This window comes from Setaria viridis, chromosome 9 (assembly GCF_005286985.2).
Source record: "Setaria viridis chromosome 9, Setaria_viridis_v4.0, whole genome shotgun sequence".
In the NCBI taxonomy this organism is placed as follows: domain Eukaryota; kingdom Viridiplantae; phylum Streptophyta; class Magnoliopsida; order Poales; family Poaceae; genus Setaria; species Setaria viridis.
In genome coordinates, this window is record NC_048271.2 from 12,774,922 (window position 1) to 12,800,397 (window position 25,476).

The window sequence follows — 25,476 nt, forward strand, 5'->3', positions numbered from 1 at the left end:
TCATGGTAAACGGCACATCCTGACAGACTAGCTTGTACATGTGCGTGCATGTTTCGTGACCTTGTAAAATCGAAAAACAAAGATTCGAATAGCCTAATTCAAATTAATTATGAACATTGCTATCTTATACAGGTCTCGAAATCTGGAGGATTAACGCAATCTGGAGGACACGACAGTCCGGTTAACCGAACCGGAGAGAATCGTAGACGGTTTTTGCCGATACAGATTGTGTTAATCCAAACAAAACAAATTAACTCTCGGACTGCTTCCGCCGGACCAGAGCAAAGCTAACAGATCTGCGCTCCGCCGACGACCGCCGACGACGGTGGTGCGTACACCCGCAACTGCCAGCATGGCGGAGCTCACGCAGCCTTCTGCCAACGACGGTGGTGGCACCGGAAGCACGCCGCCGGAGCTCACGCCACCCCCTACATGGAGGAAAAAGCCTTCTCAGAAGGGCAAACCCAGGCTGCGGCTCGTCCAGCATGCAAGGACGACGACTCCAAAGCCGCCGGTGGCTCCTCCCCAGAAGAAGAGGAAAGCCGCCGGCGATGGCGTCGCTGGCGAGAGCCCAAAACCAGTCCGGCGTAAGCTTGACCTCGACGGTGAGCGCCGGCCGCCGACCAAGATCAGTGCTCCGGCCGTCGTCAGCGGAAGCTTCAGCAGGGCCACGCTTATGGAAAACCTGAGGTCCCTCGCCAAGCTTCACTTGGGCGACAAGAAGCCGCCCCGCATGCCGCCGGCGTCGTCGCCGAAGGTCACCAAGCCGGCGGCATTGCCACCCAAGATCGATCCGCGGCGCTCCTTTAGCCGAGCCCAGCTGATGGAGAACCTGAGGTCCCTCGCCAAGCGCCACAACCTTCCGGCGGCCGCCGCAGACGACGACGCCAAGGGCAAGAGCGGTAGTCCGAAGAAGGAGAAAAAACCGACGCTGGTGGACGAGCTCGTGCTGGTGCCATACAACAGAAAGCGGGCAGCCTCCGCCGCCGCCGCCGAGGATCCCTTCCGGGCGCTGGTCATCCACGAAGACCCGAGTCCGGCTCGTGAAGAACATCACCCCGGCGATCGAGGCGGCGTACGGCCAGCTGATGCAACTGGAGGAGACGTGCCGGGGCACGGAGCTGCCCGACATCCATGAGAGCCCTGAGTTGGAACAGAAGCGCAAGGCTCTGGAAGGCCGGGTGCAACACTTCATGAAGATTGCGCGGCTTATCATGGGTAACGATCCATCTCCGACTCTCCTAGTTTGTTGCCTCTTGTGTTTGATGCAATTGATGCCATGAGTTTGAGTTGGAGAAACGAGAAGAGAAAGCCCTGAATTTTGTATACTTCTCTATGATGAGCAGGGGATAGGAAGTTCGACTACGAGCATCCGTGGGGAGGAACCGTACTTACTTCCGTAGTGGGCACATTCCTAACACAAAATGTCACAGACCACTTGTCAAGGTAAAGTTAAAAAAAGGAAAAACAGAGCTACTCCTCATCTCTAGTGTAGTTTGGCTTGGAATTGAGTTTGCGGTTTTAACTAACTAACTATCTCCCTGAATCTGCAGCAACGCTTTCATGAACCTCGCGGCGGAGTTCTCCTTATCAAAGAATAGAAGCAATGTCGAGCCAAGAACAAATGTACCTCTGATGCTAACAGATGGCTCTGGTTTAGGGGAGTCTGAACCTGGTGACCATGGCTCTGCCGATGAACGGGGTAAATGCCGTGATAAGGGAATAGAGGAGCTCATTGCATCGATTAGAACAGGAGAAATATCAAGTTGGGACAGGGGGCGTATAAGGAAGGTGTTGTTCGACAGGTTCGAATCTTCGACGGCTGCAAAAATTTTCCATGATATTGCTTCTATCAGAGATACATCTCATTGGAATTCTCTGCTTAAAGAAGCCTACAACAATGGGTATCGGAAGGAGGAAAATACGAATGAAACGATTGATTGGGATGCTCTACTGCACGCACCATTTGCTAAAATTGCAGAGTGCATCAGGGACCGTGGAAATCAATCCCAAATGGCATTGAGAATACTGGTACTCAATTACAACTGTGCAATTGAAAATTTTATTGCCTCATTCGCATTTTAGGACACCTAACTTTTATCTAACACCTTTTTTCGAATACTGGTAATTTGTTACATAAGCATATCAAGATTTTGAAACAGACAGTGATGTCAGTGCTCTGAAAACTGCGAGAAAAGAAACTAGAGATAGGTGTATCCAAGAAGGTCAGGAAGGAAGTTTATTCTAATAGATTCCACATTTGACTTCGTGTTACATGCATACAAAATATAGTTAAATTTTCTATTTCCTGAATTTGTCACTAATTTCCTAGTTTCTGCTACATTGTTCTTATGAAAGAACTAATATTACTCCTGATTTTTCTTTTTAGAATATTGTACTCTTTTCTTACATTTCATCATTGATGTCGAAACTAGTTTTCTCCAGTGTATTAGCTGAACAAAAAAAGTATTATCAGATCTTTTATACTTTTACAGGCTTTTCTAGTTCGTATCAAGAGAGACCATGGAAGCATTGATCTGGAGTGGCTTAGACACGTCCCCCGTGCAAAGGCAAAGTGAGGCAAAAATAAATATACATGTGCTTTGTAAGCTGATACAAAATCTTACTGTTTAAGGGACTTTAAAACGTATATTGAAAGCATCATATTTGTTTTACTACTGAATTGACAGTACAGTTTATAACTTATGCAAATAAAAATCGAAGCACAAAATGAATAATCTTTATCCGTGAAATTTTGTAACAAATATAATTTTCTTCTTGGCCATTCAGGAGGTACCTACTGAGTATAAATGGGCTTGGAGCAAAAAGTGTTGACTGTATCCGTCTCTTGTCCCTGAGACACAGAGCATTCCCGGCAAGCTACCACTTCCAAATTGAAAATAGTTTCTGTGGTAGGAGAATGCATTTGAAACTACAAAAAATGTGACAAATTCCTCTTGTTTTAGGTTGATACAAATGTAGCTCGCATAGTGACAAGGCTAGGATGGGTCGAACTTCAACCTTTACCAAATTCTCAAGAGTTCCATCTGGTGAACACGTAAGATCATCCTCCCTTTCAGTTGTTCCATGCACACATTTACACACTCAAATTTCAATATTTCTCATTAATTTATTTTATCCTTTTAAAGATATCCTGTCATGGCTGACATTCAAAAGTACCTTGACCCCTTATTGTGCAAGATTCCTGCAGATGGAGTGTAAGCTCTCTAGTTTCAATCGTCGTTTTGCTGCTTTGATGGAATCTGTTTAAGAGGGAATACTATGATATAACCTAACATACTGGCAAATATAGGTATGAACTACATTGCCAACAGATAACATTTGGAAAGGTATGTAAATGGATTTGATTTTTTTGTGCGGCTTTCTCAGTATTGATGATTGGGGTTGCATGCCATGACAGTCAATATGCACCAAACGACAACCAAATTGTGGTGCCTGCCCATTCACTGGAGAGTGCAAGTACTTTCAAAGTCTTGTTTCAAGGTTAGCTTCGATATACAGCCTATTTACTACAGTATTGGTGATATATTGTTTCATTGTTACTCCAAAAATGACTATGGACCGTCCATTTGTATATATAGAACTAGATGATTATTATCACATATTACCTCCTAACAGGTAATAGAAGACATATATATTTTTATCATTTTGTTATTTTAAGAAATAGGAAAAATAGACAAAATACCTTGTAATTGGATCTAATAGCTTTCATGATGCCATTAGATACAACAATGACAATTAGATGTGCCCTAAAAACGTGACAACTATATGTTTTCCCCCCACGTGACAACAATAGGCCAAGGCCTTGTTTTATACACGCTAGTGATCACCTCCATGATGCATAGCAGCATAGGTGCATTTCAAAGTTGCTGGACGCTAGTCATAACTCTGACAAATAGCAAGCCATATGGTCACCAGTCAGGCAGTCACCACAGTCGATCTTATTGCCGTGGACTGAAAAACAAGCGGATATGCAGATTGGTCACCAAAAAGTCGAAAACACACGTACTCCATGATTGTATTAGAAAATCTAACATGATGCAAACGAAGGTAAGATGTACTTAGATTGAACAACTTTGGAGGTAGAAGGGGAGGTGCCCATGCCAGATTCCACCTGCATGGCCGCATGCATGGTAATCGGCACATTCCATCTGCATGGCCGCATGCATGGTAATTTCTTTTTTTCTAATTACGTAATTAGTTTATCTAGTCTAAAATTTAGGGACTCAGATTTATTTAAACTCTTACCTGCTAGGAGGTAAGCACAGCCCGATACATATAGGTTTGAATTATTGGAACCAAAATTAAAGTTTTCTAGCTGTGCTTCTTATTAATAGTAATAGTAACATTTTAAATTGTATTTTCTTAAATATCCATTAACTACATTTTGCTTTGATAAAGAAAATTAAGCAACGTCATGTTTCTTAATAGAGCTAAGGGTGCACTCCCGGAGTATAGTCAGCAGCAAGAAAGAGGACAAACAGACATGGATGGAAGACCAAGACATACTCTAATTATCAGACCGGGTACTAAACAGATGCATCAGTACCAAATTGAAATGGGAAAAGGTACAGAAAGGCATTGCAATGAGCCCATTATCCAGGAACCAGAAACTCCACCATATGAAGATCTAGGAGCACAAAGGCCCATTATCCAGGAACCAGAAACTCCACCACATGAAGATCTAGGAGCACAAAGGCCCATTATTCAGGAACCAGAAACTCCACCACATGAAGATCTAGGAGCACAAAGTGACGAAGAATTTGAACAGGAGTATGAGGATGGTGATGATGATCATATAGAAGATGAAATGATAGATCTCCGTCCAACGCAACAAACAGAGAATGGAGCCACAGGGCAAGAACATGGAAAGGAGATAATTTCAATCCATTCGAGTGTCCCGTCAACTCCAATGATAAAGAGATACCGTCTACGAACAGAGTACACTGCGTACGAAAGAATTTCTCTCTTATGCAAAATAAAAAAAGTTAATGTTCAAAATATGGCATATTTATGTTCTGAGATGCCTGTTTTACATTGTTATTATTGTAGGTACAAGATCCGTGATGGGCATGAAATTTTGGACAGGGTAAGTAGTTGACAACTTCATTCTTTCTTGAGTTAATTTCACAAAACTGTAACTATGTATGCTTAACTGTCAAGGAACTGCAACTTCTTGGATCAGTTTCAAGGAACTACAAACTACTCAAGGCCTCAATTTCACATTCCTACAATATATGCAAGGGCTTTCCTTTCAAAAAAAAAATATATGCAAGGGCTCACATGTCAGCCACATAAGTTATGTGGGACAGGTGGGTCCACGCAGAATGTTACAGCTTTGTGAAACTGAAGGCAGAAGCAGTTATGTGAAACTGAAACTAGAAGCTATAACTCCTGTTAGTCAAATGCAAATATTTTCAGTTTTGTAAAAAAATTAACTCTTTTATTGTTTAATTACTTCTCAATTGTCCATTACTTTTTATTGGAGTGACCAACTCTGACTAACATATTATTGCTTGGTACACTAGTTTGAGTTTGACCCAAGGGTTCCCGATGATCAGATTCCATACCTCCTAATAATTCGTAGTTTGTTGGATGAATATAATGTGACTGCCACAATTTTGGTGAGTAACTGCTTCAGTTTCCTTTTCCACTCATTATCATAATACACTTGAAAAATAGTATGATGCAAAAATTTCTCTTGAGGAGTTTCAAGATCAAAGAATAACACCAAAGTAATTTATTTCATAATAACAGATACCTTGCCGGACGGCAAACGAAGGAGTATTCCCATTGGATGGTACATACTATCAAAACAATGAGGTAGACATCTATGTTGTACTATGTCTACATACATAAAACTAAATTGCTTGATATTGACTAACTAAATATACCATTCGCTTTTGTAGGTTTTTGTTGACCATTCATCCAGCCGCTCACCTATAAAGATAAAAAGGGAAAGTATTGATATATACAGCCAGTGCACTGTGTATTTTGGTACCTCAATACATTCTGTCACCAAAGGTATCTTATCATTAACATTATTATATAAGAATGTGATGAATAGCTGTTCAATAAAAGCACTAATTGCATTGCACCATTTATCCAGATCAAACGCTACAAGGAATCCATCAGTTCTATCATAAAGGTACAGGATTATGTCATGTTTCTTTTCTCTCTAAGTAATGACAGTTTAAGAGGATACAAAGTTAATACTCCAATATAGTAGGAACTGGTGAATTTCATCCGAGTAAAAACATATTACATTATGGAACTCCTCACTGTAAAGTTAGTTCATAGAATAAAAAACATAACAATAGTTATTTGTTGCCATTTTCTACCTATTCTCTTAGGGTTCATTAATTATAGATTCATAGGCACTAATGTCTGTTTGATGTTTCCTCATCATAAGGTCATGATATATTAGAGTTGTCAATTTTTTTTGTTCGTCAATAACTATTTATATATTCTAATGTGTGCAGGGTACATATGTAATAGAGAGTTTGACCGCAGTACCAGGCGTTCAAAAGTATTGTCTGCTCAAATACATGCCACCAATGGAAAAGGAACCGGCAGGAAGAGGTCCATGACTAGTTATGTAGTTGAAGCCCGTAGTGCAGGGGAAGGTAATGACAAAGATGGAGTGCAATCCAGTTAAACAAGCATTAAACAGTTCGCGAAGTTTTACAAGACCAGATTAGCATCACTATTGATTGAACCAAAATAAAATTACTTTTATGCGTGGGTCGCACGACTGAACCACCATGTGCTACATGCATGCGCAAAATCACCTTGTACTGCACCAACTCCTTTTTCTTCTTGGAAATATGAAATATTTTCCTTGTCCTCTTGAAGAGAACCTTCCTGTGAAATGTCCGCAAAAATCACGCTAGCGATATTTTTCTGTCATGGACCGTTCTCTTTCTCTATTTATGCAGTGATATAGGCTAGCTGAAAGATTGGGGCCTTCCTGCGAAATGCCTTTGCTATTTCTTAACTAAGCACTGCATATTTCTTTAACTAAGCACTGTATACATGCACGCCTCGTAGAGTCATAGCAGCAGGTCAGCCACTAGGAAAAAAAATACACAAAACACAGGGTCGTACGTGCAAAAAAAAAAAGCTTGTACCCTATCCCTTCGCCTTCGTTGCAGTCACGGTGCCACACTGGATGCTTCCTCTTTCCCTTCCCCTGTTCGCCAGCTGCGGCGAGCCTTGAGTTGAGCTCCTCTGCCTCAATATACCCGCTTTCTTCTCAGCTCCGACCAACAATCCCCTTGCTGCATTCTCCCCAGCGGCGAGCCTTCGCTTCGCCTGGGCACCGCCGGCCTCCGACCTCGCCCGCTCGAGGCGCGCACCAAATGCTTGCGGTATTGCCACAATGGCCTGCGCGTCGTACCTAACCTCCTACTCCCGTGCCTCGCCAGCGCCGGCAGCGTGCCCGTGCCATGTCCGGCCGCCCGCGCCGCGAACGCGGCGGCGTCGACCCCGCCCCGCGCCCCTCCGCGTGTACGCCGCCTCCGACCACCAAGAGCGGCTCCTCACCGCCCTGCGCGAGCAGGCGGACCCCGAGGCGGCGCTCCGGATGCTGAACTCGGCGCTCGCGCGGGAGGACTTCGCCCCGAGCTCCGACGTCTACGAGGAGATCATCCGGAAGCTCGGGTCCGCCGGCGCGTTCGACCTGATGAAGGGGCTTGTCGGGGAGATGCGGCGGGAAGGGCACGAGGTCAAGGTTGGCGTCGTGCAGTCGTTCGTGGAGAGCTACGCGCGGCTGCGCCGGTTCGACGATGCTGTCGACCTGGTTCTGAACCAGCTCGACTTGTTCGGCGTTCAGGCGGACACGGTCGTTTACAACCACCTCCTCAATGTTCTTGTGGAGGGGAGCAAGATGAAGCTACTGGAGTCGGTCTACAACGAGATGGCTAGTCGGGGGATCCGACCTGATGTTGTGACATTCAATACCCTGATCAAGGGGCTGTGCCGGGCACATCAGGTCAGGACTGCGGTCTTGATGCTGGAGGAGATGTCGAGCCATAGTGTGGCGCCTGATGAGACCACATTCACCACCTTGATGCAAGGCTTTGTTGAGGAGGGAAGCATTGAGGCGGCTTTGAGGGTGAAGGCGAAGATGCTGGAGACGGGGTGCTCTCCAACAAGGGTAACAGTTAATGTTCTGATTAATGGGTACTGCAAGCTGGGGAGAGTGGAAGATGCTCTTGGCTACATACAGCAAGAGATTGCGGATGGATTTGAACCTGATCAGGTCACATACAATACTTTTGTTCATGGGCTGTGCCAAAACGGACATGTCAGTCATGCCTTGAAAGTCATCGACCTTATGATTCAGGAGGGCCATGATCCTGATGTTTTCACCTACAATACTGTTATCAATTGCCTCAGTAAAAATGGAGAGCTTGATGCGGCTAAAGGAATTGTAAATGAGATGGTGGATAGGGGTTGCTTGCCTGACACCACCACATTCAACACTCTCATTGTTGCTCTATGCTCACAGAATCGACTTGAGGAAGCATTGGACCTTGCACGTGAGCTAACTGTGAAGGGACTTTCTCCAGATGTTTATACTTTCAATATTTTGATCAATGCCCTTTGCAAGGTAGGAGATCCTCATCTTGGTATGCGATTGTTCGAGGAGATGAAGAGCACTGGATGCACCCCAGATGAAGTTACATACAATATATTGATTGATCATCTTTGCTCAATGGGGAAGCTTGGAAATGCTTTGGATTTGTTGAAGGAGATGGAATCCAGTGGTTGCCCTCGGAGTACAGTGACATATAACACAATAATTGATGGGTTATGCAAGAAAATGAGAATTGCAGAAGCCGAGGAGGTTTTTGATCAAATGGATATACATGGTATTTTAAGGAATGCTGTCACATTTAATACACTTATTGATGGCTTGTGCAAGGCCAAAAGGATTGATGATGCAACGGAACTTATTGAGCAAATGATAAAGGAAGGATTGCAGCCTGATAATATCACTTATAATTCTATTCTAACACATTATTGCAAGCAAGGAAACATAAAGAAAGCAGCTGATATTTTAGAAACTATGACAGCAAATGGATTTGAAGTTGATGTTGTCACATATGGAACACTCATTAATGGTCTATGCAAGGCTGGTAGGACTCAGGTTGCTTTGAAGCTTTTAAGAGGCATGCGAATTAAAGGGATGAGGCCTACTCCAAAAGCTTACAACCCTGTCATACAGTCTTTGTTTAAACGGAATAATTTAAGAGATGCCCTTAATCTTTTCAGAGAGATGACTGAAGTGGGTGAGCCTCCTGATGCCCTCACATACAAGATTGTATTCCGTGGTCTCTGTCGTGGTGGAGGTCCTATCAAAGAAGCTTTTGATTTCTTGGTGGAGATGGTGAATAAGGGTTTCATGCCAGAGTTTTCATCCTTCCGTATGCTAGCTGAAGGTCTATTAAATCTCGGCATGGATGATTATCTAATTAGTGCTATTGAACTAGTTATAGAAAAGGCTGACTTTAGAGAGTCTGATGCTTCTGCAATAAGGGGGTATCTCAAGATCCGCAAATATTATGATGCATTAGCAACTTTTGGCCGTCTCCTAGAGATCAACAACCCTCAGTGGACTTACCGATGATGCAGCATGCCTGACAGAATGTATCATGGAAACTACTGAGTAGATTGCAGTTTTGCTAGTTGCTTGATTGGCCTAAACTTTTTTAAGCAGTGGTGTAGTAGATGTCTATGTTCATTCCTCTGTAGGAATGAAGTCAGTAGAATATGGGATGCTATCTTGCTTCTGAAACTCAAGGAAAGTTTACCTTCTTCTCCATCATGAACCCTCTTTTGAGGCTCCTGTATTTTTTTGGGAAGCTAATGCTCACATATGTTTGCTGCTCTGTCAAATGACACTTTGCTTATCACTATTTTTCTTTCAGTATTTAGGGATTTCTTTTTGTCATGTCTCAAAATTTAAGGGACAACATTGTATTTTAGCTATCATAGCTTCCAGTAAAGCACTAACGCACTCTTCATATACCTTTTTGTGAGTGACTTAATATTAAGCATCTGCAGTTCATACTTATTATATACAAAAGGTAAGTACAACGGAGCCAAAGGTCACCTGGATGGGAATACCATTAGCTTCTTAGTTGAATATTTTTATTGGTCAATCGCTGTACAAGGGAAATACTGTCTACTAGGTAGAATGATACTGATGGTGATGGACACATAAATACTTGTATATTCAATCAAAGCATCATAATGTTGGATAACTACTTTGACTCTAGTAACCGTGTTTTATATTTAAAAAGACATGGTGGAAAAAATGCAGGAGTTAAAAACCACGGGTTATATTATCTAATTCCTTGTCCTTCCTCTCATTGCATGAACCGCATGTCTGGTGTTCATGATCACCATGCAGTATCATTTTCACATGAATGGAAACATCTGCTTTTAATGTCAGTAATGGTTAGCTGAACTAATCGTTGCTGCAGGTTTTTGAAGGATAGAGAGCATTATCATTGATGTTAATGGAATCAGCTAATTTTCATGTCAGCAATGGTTTGCAGAATCCATAGTATTTAACTATTTCTTGAATGTTCCTTGCAAACAAGATGGAAAGAGCATCCAGGAAAAAATCATGGAGTGCTTTGTGGTGAATTTGCTTTAGCATATCTGTCGAAGAACCATGCAACAATATGTTGGGATAAGATATTATACGGCATTTTCATTTAATTTGCCAATTGCAGTATAACTAACGTGCAATGCCGTATAACATCTTATCCCACAAGCTGAATTTCTGTGTGCAGTCAGGAAGTAAGTGCCAGTATGCCAGAGCCAGACCAATTTTAGTGCAGACTTGACCACGCTTCCAAATAATAAATCGAAGATATTCTTATATAACTTATAAGTGCAGAATAAAAAAAAAATTAGGCGAACTAGCACAGATGCACGTGCGGCACGCACGTGTGGTTAAAAAAGTTATTTGTCTGTTGTAGTCATCAAGAGCGTGGGCATCATTGTACACACATAGTAGATGCTAAATAAAAATCTTTAGTGGTGGGTGTATCATTATTGTTACCCCTACCAATATGTACTCCATTGTATATTTGTATGTTACATTACTACCGTCGAAACTACATTTAAAACATTTGGTACGCTAGATCGTGTCATGGATGGCGATTTTTCTGCATCATATGCACTGGGCTTCTCAGCTCTTCCCGTGCTTGATAAATGAATGTGAAACTGCACTTTTGAATCTTCTTTCTGTACACATAAAAAAAAATGTTTAGTGTGCCTATGAAACTCTAACCACCAAATAGCAAACTTATGAAAGTCCCCTCGTCAAGAAGGATATACGGTAGCATTGGCATTTGCTAAGTGGCTATGCTAGGGCGAGTGAAGGCACGCAGCTATCACATTACATTCTTGTTCATTCATACTACCTATAAGGATTTGCTAGGGACAAAGGAATATACAATAGAGGAAAGGAACAAAAAAAAAAAGGAATCGAATAGGAATAGGGAAAGAAAACAGAGTATTGGAAAAACACGAAAAGATATAAATATGTGTTTGGAACGCAAGAATTCACATAAGAGAAATTGAAAAATCAAATAAATGATAAATGAAGTATTGCTGTTTAATCGTATCAATCAGATGTATATGTAACCTCTGGATCGCTGATGTGGAATGGATTTTCCTTACAGTGATATTGCCTCCTATGTCAGTCTTGACAGCAGACATGGCTGACTCAAATTTCTGTGCAATGATCCATTAATCAGAATGCCATTGCGATAACCACATCAAATGTATTGCAGGAATGCAAAATATCTCTGCTTTTTACATAGCACAGATAGGATGTGCTAGCATAGTTCGAGAAACGGCTTGGTCAGGATTACGCTGCTATCTGACTTGACATGCTTCATCCCCCAAGGGAGAGAGTGAACAAAATACCCTCCATCTGCATTTCTACATGACGTTAGGATCAATCAGCAATTGGCATTGCAAACTGATGACACATCACGCCATCACGGCTACAGAAATTAGCACCTGGTTGAGCAGAGAACCAAGACACGATGATCACACTAACTTCATCAGATGTTCCATGTCATTTTCAGGCACTTAGATTAGGAATCAACGAGTCATTCGCAAGACTAAAGAATAAGGCGTGATCCCTCTCCATTATACCTGTAATTCCGCTCGATTCTCCCGATCCCCAAATCAACTACCAGCATCGGCATCCATAGCAGCAGGAGCCTGCACGGACGCTCCCACCCACGGCCATGGTCCCGACGGAGCGGGAGGGTGAGCGCGGGCAGCGCAGCGGGCGGGGGAACGCGGCGGAGGGCGCTACGGGCGGGGAGGGGGAGTGGGAGCGCGGGCGGCGTATGGGGTGACGGTCGGGGGAGAAATTCGTGGGCGGCGGGTACAACGGCGGGTAGGCCAGCGAAGGGTGAGAAAAAAAATAACGTTTTTGACAGAAACATCCTCTAGCTCGCGATTTCTACGGGTCTATACCGTATCCACTCCCTCAATTACCTCAATTACATATGGGTCCATCGTGAGAGTTACGTGGATCCAATCTGAGTACGAAAAGTTTTTAATTGTTTTCGATATTTTTATATATATAGATAAACCATTGTTTTAGTAAAAGAAACTTATTTTTTTACTTTTTTAGGGAACCGTCAAAACTTATTGAGTTGTTGATGCGATTCGGCCCATCCATCCATAGCCATTGGGCCTCGTTTTACAATCTCATCCCCCAGGCCCGGCCCACTACGCGCACGCATTCCTTTTCTTTTCCCCTATCCCCCTCACACAAGTCGGTCTTCACCGTCGCTCGGGTCAGTCTCCTCTCCCAGATCTATCCCGTCGTCCCCGGCGGACGATCCCCCATGGCGCCTCCTCCACCGCACCCCCGCCTGCTCCTCCTCCCTCTCCTGCTTCTCGCCGCCGCAGCCGCCTCCACGGCGAGGGCCGACGACCTGGTGGCGGAGCTCCAGTCCCTACGCGCGCGGTCCCCGTCCGGCGTGATCCACCTCACCGACACCTCCGTCACCCGCTTCCTCTCCGCCTCCTCCGCGCGCCGCCCCTACTCCGTGCTCGTCTTCTTCGACGCAGCCTCGCTCCACTCCAAGCCCGACCTCCACCTGCCCCAGCTCCGCACCGAGTTCGCGCTCCTCTCCGCCTCCTTCCTCGCCCACAACCCCGGCTCCGGTGACCTCTTCTTCGCCGACATCGAGTTCGCCGAGTCGCAGCACTCCTTCCACCAGTTCGGCGTCAACTCGCTGCCCCACGTCCGCCTCGTCCGCCCCGAGCACGCCAGCCTCGGCGGATCCGAGCAGATGGACCAGTCCCACTTCTCCCGCCTCGCCGACTCCATGGCCGAGTTCATCGAGTCCCGCACGGGCCTCGAGATCGGGCCCATCGTCCGCCCGCCGCTCCTCTCCCGCAACCAGATCATCCTGCTCGGCATCCTCTTCCTCATCTCCATCCCCTTCATGATCAAGAGGATCATCGATGGGGAGACCCTGCTCCATGATCGCCGGGTCTGGATGGCCGGGGCGCTCTTCGTCTACTTCTTCAGCGTGTCTGGGGGCATGTACGGGATCATCAGGCACACGCCCATGTTCCTCACCGACCGCTCGGATCCCAACAAGCTCGTGTTCTTCTACCAGGGGTCGGGGATGCAACTGGGGGCGGAGGGTTTTGCGGTTGGGTTTTTGTACACGCTTGTGGGCCTCATGATTGCTGGGGTGACACACCTGTTGGTGAGGGTGGAGAGCCTGCAGACGCAGCGGTTTGCGATGCTGGCTGTCATGGCCATTGGCTGGTGGGCTGTTAGGAAGGTGATTTACTTGGATAATTGGAAGACTGGGTATAGCATTCATACCTTCTGGCCGAGCAGCTGGAGGTGAAATTCTGGCTAAGAAGTCATGGATGCTTCTGCCCTTTGGTCTCAGAGGTATGGAATAATATCCCTCCTTTTTCCAATTCTGTAGTTGGCATTTTGGTTGGGATTGGTGGATTAACATTGGCGCCCCGCTGAAATATCAATGTTGTATGCTTGGAGGCATAATTTGGTAGTTGACAAATGTGTTGTAATCAAGAGATGTGCTGACTTGAAAAATCCAAAAATGATATTCCTGAATCCTGATGATAATAATCCAGCGTCGAAATAAATGGCATGATACATCTTCATAAGAAACATCTTGCTTTGTCTCCTAATAACTTGGCAGCTGGGATGCATTCTTTGAATTAAGCAATATTAGTATTCTGAAAAAATAAGTTAAGTTTCATACTTGGTTGTCACTCCGAGGATCTATTTAACAATCAATAATCTTGTAGACTAACAGAAAAATAGGTTTCATGATACTCGTTGATTTTTGGCCAAGCATTCTCTTATATTTCTTTGAGCTACAGTTTCTGTTTGCACTAAATAAAACTTGATACTGGTTTCAGAATTGGATCTTCTTAATCCCTGTTCTGTAACCTTGGCTTGGGCTTTCATTTCTTTATATTCTCTCGTATCCATATTGATGATTTCTCTTCAAACCCATGCATATATATTTTATGTTCTAGTGGTCCTCTAATTTGATAATTGACATCCACTGAATATCTATTCTGTAACTGACATGTTGATATGTCCTCTAATTCTGTGTGTTTTGGGTTAGTGCTGGATTTAGAAGAGTGTTGTGTATCCATGGCAATATACATTGTCTCCACTCTTATGGCATATAATGCTTCTATTGTATGAACAAGCAGTGCAACAAGTTCGGATTTGTTATGCATGATTCTTTTGTCAAGAGTATCCATCTAAAGATTTAGATGTGCTATTTTGGTCATATGGCTCCACCAAAGCCTTTTAACACCAAAGCTAGGAAAAGACTTAAGCTGTCTTGACATGCCCTTTTCTACAGCATGATAGCACTTACATGTTAGTTTCAAAAATTATTATATTTTCATAATTCAAAGTTAGTTAAACATCTATTTTTAATATTCAATAAAAAACCATGAAATATTTGAATTAAGTTAATCATGTTTGAACTCCACTATTGATAGCCACATTCTCCCACTCAATTGTGGGGTTCGAAAGAAGAAAGGACATTTCCTTATTAAGATGGGGCTTATGAACATGAGTAAATTAAATTTCTGGAAATGCTTTAATATTACCATAGTTTTCTTATGTTTACAGCATAGATTTCTGGAAGCATAACTACATGGGACTTGATGCTATACTCTTACTGTTGGTTGGCCATACTCTATGCCCTCCAAACTGAGCCCGTTTTCAATTTATGAAATACTGTTCGTGGCCCTTCTAGGTGTATCGTACACAGTCCTACAGAAACTTAGAAGTAACTCTATGAAATTTCAAAAGTTCAAGTTTGTAAGGCTTGTCAGTATTATTGCAAAAATATTGGTAAGTTTAAAAAATTTGAAGGAATATGTTGTTGCTGAAAGGTTAGGAATTGTGTAACAATCTCTGTTTCAGGTGGAGTCTGTTTGCTGAAGTGTCTTGTATATTCCCCTATATCACTTCCGGTAACAAATTTTTAAGTTGTACTATGTCAATCTTGGTGCAGTACTTTTGGTAGAACATTGACTACTGGGTCCATACCCTTTCAAGGCAAGAAAGTTGATTTTTTGAGTCAATGAGATGCCACTTTTACAACTGAATTTTATAATCATATATTCAGAAAAATGTTGTAAAGTGTAATGCATGAAATATTTTGTATAAGGAACTCATTTATATTGTGTTCTAGAAAATTCATTTAATAATATTAATATGGTTTGACTGTAAGCATTCTCGAGCATTAGTTTTCTAAAAATTTTAAATCGTGACAATTCTTAGGGTGGTCTAAAAGTAAAGAAAATGCTATCACCTAGAAACTGGTTATCTAGTACTTTAAGTGATAAGCACTGAAATAGTTATAGTTAGATGGTCAATAAGAGTCCTTTTCCTATTTGTGGTGCCCATGCTGGATCTGTAGCATAAAATATTATTGTTAAACAAGAATATTATGGTTGATCTGTATAGACTTTTTACTTTAAGAGGGAGGTTTGTTGCTGAGGAGTGAAAACTGAGAAGTAAATTTGTTTGGGAGCATAGAGTTCGAAACTTAGCTTGATGTTATATGTACTGTCGGTATTCCCTGTGGTTAATTACCTTGATGTTTTGGGTACCCTATGAAGGCTCAAACCAAAAAAAGAGCATTGTAGGTGATTTTTTTGCATGGGTTTAAGGCATTTTTCAGTATCAAGTGTTAACTTGAAATATAACAGTAGCACATCATGAAGCTGTGACTTTCATGCAAGTTGCATTAGCATGTCTTGAAGTTAGCACAAGCTTTCCAGCGAATGATTGTCTTGGGTCACTTTTTTTGTGAGTTGTGTCATTATACTTGTCGATACTCTGTCTGAAGGAAATAATGGAGGTAATACTTATGTGATTTGGAAAGATAAAGCGGAGTTAGTAATTTTGTGAAATGAGTGTGCAGTAATAAACTCTAGTTGTCCTCTTTTAGTTCACATGTTACATCAGACAAATATTTCATGGTTCGCATGTTTTAATTTCAGGATATGGAGTCATCCAAATTGACATTGCTGAAATAGAGCATCGCTTGGATTGCGATGATATGCTGCGAGTTTGAGGTTGCAGTTGTCAACTGCTGTAGTATGAATAGAGAGAACCCAAAGTCATTTTAGCCAAATTCGCAATTCTATTACTTAAACAGAGAAGTCTCGATTTTGAATTCTGATATGATATATGGTACTTTTACATGGTTTAACGAGACAATGGTAAATCTTAGATGATGAGGCCTGCTTACATCTTTTGGATGATTGCTTGATGAAAATTATCTGCATTGAAGGTTTCGGTTTCGGTTTCAGTATGGCCTTGTGGCTTTATCTGGGGTGTCAGTTTTGTGATGTGTATCAGTTTAATCTCAATGTCAATTTGAATTGTGAGGCTTATTAGCAAAGTTAAATTGGCGTGGTTGCAGAAATTTATGGGTTCTGCTGGGTTTTTTTTTTATGTGATGTGCATCACTCTCATTTAAATTTCAATTTGAACTGTGAGCTTAGTCACAAAGTTAAATTGAAGTCCTTACAGAAATTTGAGGGAAATTATCTGCCATCCTTGATGTGATGTGCATCGGTCTTATTTAAATGTTTTGTTGCCAAACGCACTTAAACAATCGCACTGCGCCAACGCGCATTGTTTGCCACTTCGATGGATTCAAAATGAAAAAAGTCATGAGGCCCAATCATTTGCATGATCCTAGACTTCCGAGTCTGTCTTGTCATTAGCCGGTGGTTTAGATGAACGGTTGATCGTGGATAAGAAATATGGGTTATTGCAATTGCAAAAGCTATATATGCATGTCCCAGTTATGTGTTTCACCATTGCAAGCGCGAACTATATACAATCTCCCCGAGTCCTGATGTGATTCATTCTGCTGCGCAGCACAAGAACAAGCTGTCAACTTGTAATCATACATAATGAGGGCAGCGTGTGAGCGAAAATGATACTCCCTCCGTTCCAAATTATAAGTCATTCCAACTTTCTTGGAGAGTCAAACATTTTTATGTTTGACTAAAATTATAGAGAAAATCACAAAAGTTTATGATATCGAATAGATATATTATGAAAATATATTTAATGAAGAAACTAATGGTACCTATTTGATATCATGAATGTTAGCACTTTATTGTATAAATTTGGTCAAATTTGAGATGCTTTGACTCTCCAAGAAAGTTGGAATGATTTATAATTTGGAACGGAGGGAGTATGTACGTGCAGAAAAGGATTGGACCAGTATTTTCTTATTTGCACGAACTAAAATGGTGCATGGGAAGACCAAAACGATGAAAAGGTCTACTTTTGTGTGCAGGGAAGGTTGCAATTTGCGTAACCTGACTTGAAAGGGTAGCGAAAGCTCGATGAGCAGGCTTGGAACGTGCTGCACAAAAATTGTGACTCGTCCTGTATGACTGCCCTGCTATTACAAGTGTATATCGAGTACAAGTAATGGGAATTGCATGCAAGAACTCACTATGAACTTTGGAATTTGCAAAAAAATAAAAGAAAAGAAAAGAAAAGAAGCTACGCTCTGTAAATTGTTTTTCTATCGATGTACTAACACGTGCAGACCTTTCCTTGGTGATATTATGTATTTATGAGTATGGCTTCCGTATTTGTTAGACATACACGCCATCGTGCAACTTTTTCTTGGTGACAAACACCTTACAGGCTACAGCTGGTTTTCTTTTCTCTAGCAGGTGGGTTCGCATTTCTTGGTCAGCGTTGCTAAGATGGACCGGCACCGCAACAGGACAGCACAATCCTCGTGCAATGTATAGTCGCACACTGGCGCCGGTGCATATGACCAGAGGTCCAGAGCTCCGAGAGCCGGGATCGGAATTCCTCGATCGGATCAAACTGTGTCAAACATTTCTCAGTTGATCCGACGGAGACAGTTTAAACTAAAAGAGCAGGCCTTTCTTATCCTTCTTATTAAAAAGAATTAAATAGATTTATATATAATTAAAAGAGCATCATAATAACTTCTCACTATTTTTTACTTGATCCCACCAAATTAGTACTTCCTCTTACTGTACTTCCTTTATTTTCACCGTTCAATTCCTCGGAACAGGGGCCTTCATTTTTTCAATCACACTAATAATTCCTCCATTTCAAATTGCAGATCATTTTGGCTTTTTAAATACATGTTTTTTTACCATACACCTAGATATACACTTATTTATAGATACATAGTAAACTCCATCTATATAGAAAAATTAAAACAACTTATAATTTAAAACGAAACGAAAGGAATACTTTGAAATAGTAACAACCTTTGTCTGCTTCTATCCTCGGATTACTTAAAACAAGGAAGACAGCAACGTACATACGATGGCAATTTTTTAATTTCCTGTTAAAGTTTCTTCCCGTTGACCATCGGTCCCTTCATCTCATATTATTAGTTATTTTGATCTTTGTAGCTTTATATCTTTTATAATATATCTATAAATTTAGAAAAGGTAGAACAAGAAATAATTTGGAACGGATGGAATACTACTGAAATACTACTGTACACTGTTTCTATCAGCAACGACTGTACGTAAGTTGCGTGTTTCACCACTAATACGGTATACGGTATTTCCAATCCCATGTCGTGGAATACACATTACTCCGGTTACCTGCCTCCTGCAGCGCGATCGACGGCACGTGTCCTTTTATCTGCTGCGGAGGAAATCATGGATCATCGCAGAACGTGGACGAACTGATCACGACCTGGCACGTCATATGTAGCAGCTGATGCTGACCTATGTGCTGCCTCATGGCTAAAATAAATCATCCTTGCGATGAGCGGATGATTGTGCCCTCTCGATCGGTCTCGGTCTCGGTCCGGACACGCTGCTGGCTGCCCGAAGCGCCCGCGGCAGGTGAGGCGTCAACGCGTTTGGACCAAGCGCGGCGGGTGCCACCGGCGGCAGGCAACTTGGCCTTGCTGCCCCCTCCATGGCTCCATCCAATCCACAGCTGATCCGGTAAAATCAGCATGCGGACTAGCGCCTGCAATTTAGCCCATCAGCGCAGGTAATTGATTCATTATTCCACCATGAATCTTCAGCCAGCAACAAGGCTCCGCCTCCAGTTGCATGGATTTAATTTGAATCCATCTGTGCTGTAAAAATCCTTTTATGTTTCCGATTCATTACCTCTGTCTTCCTCAGTGTCAGTGGTGGTGCTTGTCTTTCCCTTCTGCTTGTTCTTCCACGATTTTTTTCCTTGACAGCCAAACAGCATTTATGCAACGGAAAGAAATTACAAAGATTTTCTTGTGCACAAGAAAATACAACCGGATTTTAGTTACAGTTGAAAACTTTGACAAATCTTCCAAACAGGGTTTTAATGGGTAAACTAACCAATTCCGTGGTGCATCATTAATTATATATATACACACACTGTTTTGCTATAATACATTTGGGTGCATCCTGTACATAGAATGCACCCAGGTCGGCGGGCGCACCAGGTTGGAGCAGCCAGCGCACCCAGTGCATGCTTTGTATCTTTCACCTACCACGTAAAGCCACCTAGCATACAAATCCCACCACACTGCATGCATGCATGCATGAAATTTTTTGTTGGTTCGAATCTTTGAAATAAATTTTCTCCTAAACCATAACCCTGATTGACAAACCGTTTGTTGCATCCGACTCAAAAAAATATTCTGAGCAAAACTAGATTCAATATGGATATATTTTTTTTATCATTTAAGCGAGTTGCATATCAATGTACTACCGATTGCAACTCTGTCTACCACCTAGTTGCAACTAGTTATAACTTTGTGTATTATATGCATCTGGTCACTATAATCACGTCAAGTTGCAATTCTGAGTTGCAATCATATCTGAGTAGCAACCATGTTACAATTGAGTAGTAACTAGTAGCGATTGGGTTGCAATCGGGTAGTAACTTGTTGCAACCAGTAGTAATTGTATAGTAACAAGTTGCAACCAGTACTAACTAGGGTTGCAACTGGTCAGGTGCAACTACCAACTAGGTTGCAAGCGAGTACTAGCTAGCTGCAATTGAGTACCAACTAGTTGCATTTCTATTCAATAGTAGTTGCAAGCATACCTGGTTACAATCAGAGTTGCAACTGAGTAGTGAATAATTGCAACTATAAGTAACAAGGTTACACTAGATTATAATTAGTTGCAACCAATGCTAAATACGCTACAACCAAGTTGCAATTGTGTTGTCGAAGTGCTTGTAACTCACAGTACAACATATTGCAATTACATACTTAAAGAAAAAACTTCATCAAATACAGGCTTCATGGATCTCGTTTTGTTAAGCATATTTTTTCCAACAACCTGCTTCAAACGGATCTAAAATCGGATATGTGGTTTAGGAGATATTGCATTTTTTTCATTTCGAATCAACAAAAGATTCCCTACATGCATGCTTCCTGATGGGTGGGTTGAGCTATTAGGTGGCATCACCTGGTTGATTGTCTCCATTTAATTTTGCATGCACGAACGTGGACTTACCTTGGTACGTAAATTAGCTGGCGCGTGGGATGTAGGGTGGGAGGTCTGTACATTTGTTGTACAGAATCCACCTGAGTGCATTTTTAGCCTCATCATGCATATATATACTCTTATATTCATTCATTCTCAGAGGCAGGCAGGCAGGCCCAATGCATACGACAGGTCAATGGTCACCATCACCAAACGAGGTGGGAACGAGGTACGACGTGTGTGTGCTCCATTTCCAGATCAATCTTGTGGAATGCCTTTGCTCGATGCTGTGCTGTGTTTGGATGATTGGATGAGAGTGATTCCTTCGATGGCCATGTCCCCGGCTGAGGCGTCTCGCCCGGAGCGGAAGAGTCTGGCAGCAGCATGTTGAGGCGTCACCATGTTTGACCTCGCTCGGCGGCCCCGACGGCGTTATCCGGTGAAGTTTCCGAAACAAGCATAAACAAATGGCCAAGATGAATGCGCGACGGCGAAATTTCTTTCTTTATTTATCGGACAGAACATAGGTTGGTGCCAACTGCCAACATACTTTGCTCGCAAAAGGGTACTATTCTTGTACCGTTTCAGGATTCTTTGTTCGCTAAACATTTCCAATTGGACCATAAATGTACGAATAGGATGATATGTAGTTTGGCCATATGAGATTGGTGTGTGTTAGAGGATTCATCGATGAAGCCACTTCAATTCAAGTACTTAAGTTTTACTTTATTTTCCGGAATTTCACAGCTCGTATCGTCCTTATCCATCATGCAAAGAGCAAGAAATGCTCAGCTCCTTCATTCAGATTTCAGGAAAAAAGAAGAGAAAAGACCAATTACTGTTATTGATCTAGTATATACTGAAAGAGCTCATTTCAAAGAAAAGACCATCACACATATTTATTTATTCCCTAATAAATTAACTATAAGGATCTAACAGGTCAAGGAAAAGGATATCGCCATTCGTCCATATAAAACAGACGATTACATTTGTTGATCTATTTCATCGATATCAAAAAAATTAAAAAAAATAGATACATTGAGTTAATTATTAATCTATATCATAAAGATCTTTTTCCATAAAAAGGGAAATCATCAGTGCCATAGATCTATATATATCGTGAAGATCTCACATGTAAAGGAAAATCCATCACGATTATACATACTGTCTTGGTCAGCCTTCACTTGTAGTCCCGGTTGGAGAGAGTCATATCTCTCAAATATCCAACCAGGACTAACTATTTGGGACTAAAGGTCCCCCTCTTTAGTCCCGGGTCATTCGCCTGGGACTAAAGACCTTTTTTTCTTTTTACCCTGAATTTTTTCCATATTAATGCTAATTGTTGCTTCACTTATATATATACACCTATACGTATACATCCTTAGCATACACTACTTACACATATACGCTCGTATTGTATGCATGCCATACATATATTTCATGATAGTATATGCATAATATTAATTTTACCTACTATATATACAATTCTTAGTATTTTATACACATCAAACTATATTTATATAATTGTTATATATACAATAATTTGTCCTCCTAATTCTTAGGATCCTCCCATCGTGGTGTTGCTTGGTTTGGCTATTGAATGTCCAGCGTAATAAAATTTTCCTTTAGGATTTATGACCTCATCCACCAGAAATCCTATGAGAGCTTCTTGGATTGCCAAAAGACTCTCCTTCTTCAAGAGTTCTTATCTAATATGCATCATCTGTAATTTGGAAATATGTGAATGTTACACCAACAATTAAATATAAGGAGCTAGTAAATGATGAATTATTAATAGGTTTATTTTAAGTACAGTTATATGGTCCGATATCACCTTGTCCCTTACGAAATGGTACATATGCTCACAGACATAGTATCCACGTAAATTATTCCCTTATTCCTATCTCAAGCACTTTAGTGGAAAAATAAGTTATGAAATATTCGTGTTATATAATGTACAAAATGTGCAGACTTCATATATACCGGGAACGTTGTACTGAATGTAAGTTTTTCTTTGCTTACAGAATCATTTCCAAGTGTTGCGAATTAAAATAATGAATGATACAGTGTTAGGTGAAAATTTAGGAAACAAACTTTTGCATAGAGATAAAGGTTCAGAATTATTATAAGTTAAGCATGTCTTAAATATCTTGGTACTCATCCTTTGGTTTCCTCAATGAATCAAGCATAATAACGTTGCTTTGATCAATCATAATTATAAGGAGAATCCAGTGAAAACTGCATACGTAAATGTTTATATTATAACTAACTAACATGAATTATGTAAGGAAAAGGAAAACGAAAATAGATGGTACCCACACTTACTTAAAGTTGTAAGGCAATGGTATGTATTGCTCTTAATTCTGTTGCTCCAAGAATTTGTATATTCGGTCCAATGTATCCTTTGGTTGATCCCGAATCTGATCTTGGTTAACAAGTGCTAGATCCATGAAGCCAATGTTGAAGTAGGATTCTCGACGGCACCTCTGAATTTGCATCCTACATAAAATGAAAGACAAAGTTAGTAGGATGACACATAAAAAAAAAATAATGATCTGAGTCAAAATTTACATCTAATAAACACACACTTATAGAACCCTAAACCCTAAAACCCTAGTACACTTCATAAATATCCTTGAATTCCAACCACAGCAGTTTCTCACCTTCATCGAAAAAATCAATCGGTTTAACAAGAAGAGCGAACATGACTCTTTCCTTGGCCGACTGCTCCATGTACCACTGATGGAATTCATAAATCTTAATTTCCTAATTTCTACTAAAGTGTACTAATTTCCTAAGCATTTCCACTAATATACTAAATTCTACTAATTTCAACTAAATTGTACTAATTTCCAAAGTATTTATCCTAAATTATACTAATTGTTACTAAAGTATACTAATTTTCAAAGCATTTCCACTAATCTACTAAATTACAAAATTTTCTACTACTTAATACTAATTTCTACTTATTTCTACTAATTTTCTATTGAATTTTCTAATTAAAAAAATTGGCTTGCGTCGGCAAGCTGGGGCTTGCGCTAGCGCTACCGCGCCCGTACCTCTTCGTGAGGCGGCGGCGGCCGGAAGGAGTGCAGCGATGATAAAGAGGCTGGGGACGGGGATGGCGAGTCGCGGAGCGACAACGAGGAGGACGACGAGGAGCTGTGGGTGTGACAGCTGGGGAAGAGGCCGGTGGCAATGGCACCGGGCCATGTGCGGCGGCCAGTTGGCCGGTAGCACTAGAGAGATGGGCAGCGTCGAGGGTGGTGGCGCTGGCGGTGGAGGGGTCGCGCTGGGGTGTTGGGCCGGGATCCATATTCAAGTTCCCAAATCTGCTCTATGAAACCATAATACGAGTACCTGCTCCTGTTGCTGTCTATGGCATCTATATGGACACCACTATTTTGGTTGGTGCTTTTTTATCTTGATCTCTCGTGTCAAATGTATAACCATTTATCTCGTAACCTTGGACTTTCACGATTGTGCTAGAAGATCCCCTAGCTAACCAAGCGAGTTGTTCATGAATCGCGGAGTTGGGTAAGATGTTGATGCAACCAAGAGGGAAAAGTATCCATGTGATAACGTATAATCCAAGCATCGGATTTCGTCGAGTATTGGGAAAATAGAATCTGCTTGTGTTCCTCGATATACGGAGCCATAAAGGATGATTGTTGCAGAACCGTGAAGTGTGCTTTATGGTACAAATCACTATCATTGGTCAAATTTGATTTCCTTCCAAGGGTACCCGTTCCTCGTAGCCTCCCCTCGTGGCGTGATGTTGGAGCCCCAATCGAATTAATTGAGTCAATAAAATCAACACAAAACTCAAAGCTCTCTTCCTTATCCTCATCCCACACACGTACACCTTCTTCCTTCCAGAGCAGTAAAAATTCATCAACCAATGGTCTTAGGTACACATCAATGTTGTTGCCGGGCTGTTTTGGGCATTGGATAAGTACTGACATCATGAACTTCCACTTCATGCACAGCTAAGGAGGAAGGTTGAACATACATAGGGTCACAGGTCAAGCATTATGACCACTACTCAACTCACCGAATGGATTGAATCTATTAGTACTTAAACCAAACCTTATGTTCCTTGCATAACGTTCAAAGTCCGGGAATGCTCTATCAATTGATCTCCACTGGGCCCAATCTGCGGGATGTATCAACATCTCATCTTACTTACGTTCTTCTTTGTGCCATCGTATCAATTTAGCATTCAGCTTGTTTCTAAACAAACGCTTCAAACGTGGTATTATAGGGAAATACCACATCACCTTCGTGGGAACTCTCTTCTTGGGAGGCTGCCCCTCAACATCATCAGGATCATCTCGCATGATCTTATACCGCAACGCTCCACACACAGGACAAGCATCCAATTTCTTGTCTTCATCACCATGATAGAGGATACAGTCATTAAGG

The 25,476-nt window shown here is 41.7% G+C and overlaps 4 protein-coding genes and 1 long non-coding RNA gene across 5 annotated transcripts; 4 read left to right on the plus strand and 1 right to left on the minus strand.

The window, feature by feature from the left end:
• Positions 1-85: 85 nt before the first annotated feature.
• Positions 86-3,763, plus strand: LOC117837773 (uncharacterized). The gene is made up of 10 exons (XM_072290418.1): positions 86-1,127; positions 1,347-1,446; positions 1,554-2,031; positions 2,496-2,575; positions 2,791-2,875; positions 2,967-3,058; positions 3,150-3,218; positions 3,314-3,350; positions 3,422-3,639; positions 3,745-3,763. Exons 1-10 carry the CDS (start codon positions 353-355, stop codon positions 3,761-3,763), a joined length of 1,953 nt encoding a protein of 650 aa, XP_072146519.1. The 5' UTR covers positions 86-352.
• An 816-nt stretch (positions 3,764-4,579) lies between these two features.
• On the plus strand, positions 4,580-7,008 carry LOC140221091 (DNA glycosylase/AP lyase ROS1). The gene is made up of 7 exons (XM_072290419.1): positions 4,580-4,878; positions 5,074-5,110; positions 5,550-5,645; positions 5,779-5,844; positions 5,931-6,045; positions 6,131-6,169; positions 6,504-7,008. The coding sequence occupies exons 1-7, from the start codon at positions 4,580-4,582 to the stop codon at positions 6,677-6,679; spliced, it is 828 nt and encodes a 275-aa protein (XP_072146520.1). The 3' UTR covers positions 6,680-7,008.
• Positions 7,009-7,163: 155 nt separating this feature from the next.
• On the plus strand, positions 7,164-9,924 carry LOC117837771 (uncharacterized). The gene has a single exon (XM_034717532.2). It carries the CDS (start codon positions 7,403-7,405, stop codon positions 9,653-9,655), a length of 2,253 nt encoding a protein of 750 aa, XP_034573423.1. The 5' UTR covers positions 7,164-7,402; the 3' UTR covers positions 9,656-9,924.
• A 1,044-nt stretch (positions 9,925-10,968) lies between these two features.
• Positions 10,969-12,558, minus strand: LOC117837775 (uncharacterized). The gene is made up of 2 exons (XR_004636434.2): positions 11,690-12,558; positions 10,969-11,286 (listed from the first exon to the last, which is right to left on the minus strand). It is a non-coding gene; the product is annotated as an uncharacterized lncRNA (long non-coding RNA).
• A 282-nt stretch (positions 12,559-12,840) lies between these two features.
• LOC117838676 (probable dolichyl-diphosphooligosaccharide--protein glycosyltransferase subunit 3) lies at positions 12,841-16,846 on the plus strand. Its single transcript, XM_034718801.2, has 2 exons — positions 12,841-13,984; positions 16,597-16,846. The coding sequence occupies exon 1, from the start codon at positions 12,915-12,917 to the stop codon at positions 13,935-13,937; it is 1,023 nt and encodes a 340-aa protein (XP_034574692.1). The 5' UTR covers positions 12,841-12,914; the 3' UTR covers positions 13,938-13,984; positions 16,597-16,846.
• Positions 16,847-25,476: the final 8,630 nt, after the last annotated feature.

Coding starts and splice junctions, on each gene's coding strand:
- LOC117837773 (XM_072290418.1), top strand. CDS start 353: ATGGCGGAGCTCACGCAGCCTTCTGCCAACGACGGTGGTGGCACCGGA. Junction 1,128..1,346: donor GCCGGGGCACGGAGCTGCCC/GACATCCATGAG, acceptor TATGATGAGCAG/GGGATAGGAAGTTCGACTAC. Junction 1,447..1,553: donor GTCACAGACCACTTGTCAAG/GTAAAGTTAAAA, acceptor CTGAATCTGCAG/CAACGCTTTCATGAACCTCG.
- LOC140221091 (XM_072290419.1), top strand. CDS start 4,580: ATGGGAAAAGGTACAGAAAGGCATTGCAATGAGCCCATTATCCAGGAA. Junction 4,879..5,073: donor ACAGAGAATGGAGCCACAGG/GCAAGAACATGG, acceptor TTATTATTGTAG/GTACAAGATCCGTGATGGGC. Junction 5,646..5,778: donor ATGTGACTGCCACAATTTTG/GTGAGTAACTGC, acceptor TCATAATAACAG/ATACCTTGCCGGACGGCAAA.
- LOC117837771 (XM_034717532.2), top strand. CDS start 7,403: ATGGCCTGCGCGTCGTACCTAACCTCCTACTCCCGTGCCTCGCCAGCG.
- LOC117838676 (XM_034718801.2), top strand. CDS start 12,915: ATGGCGCCTCCTCCACCGCACCCCCGCCTGCTCCTCCTCCCTCTCCTG.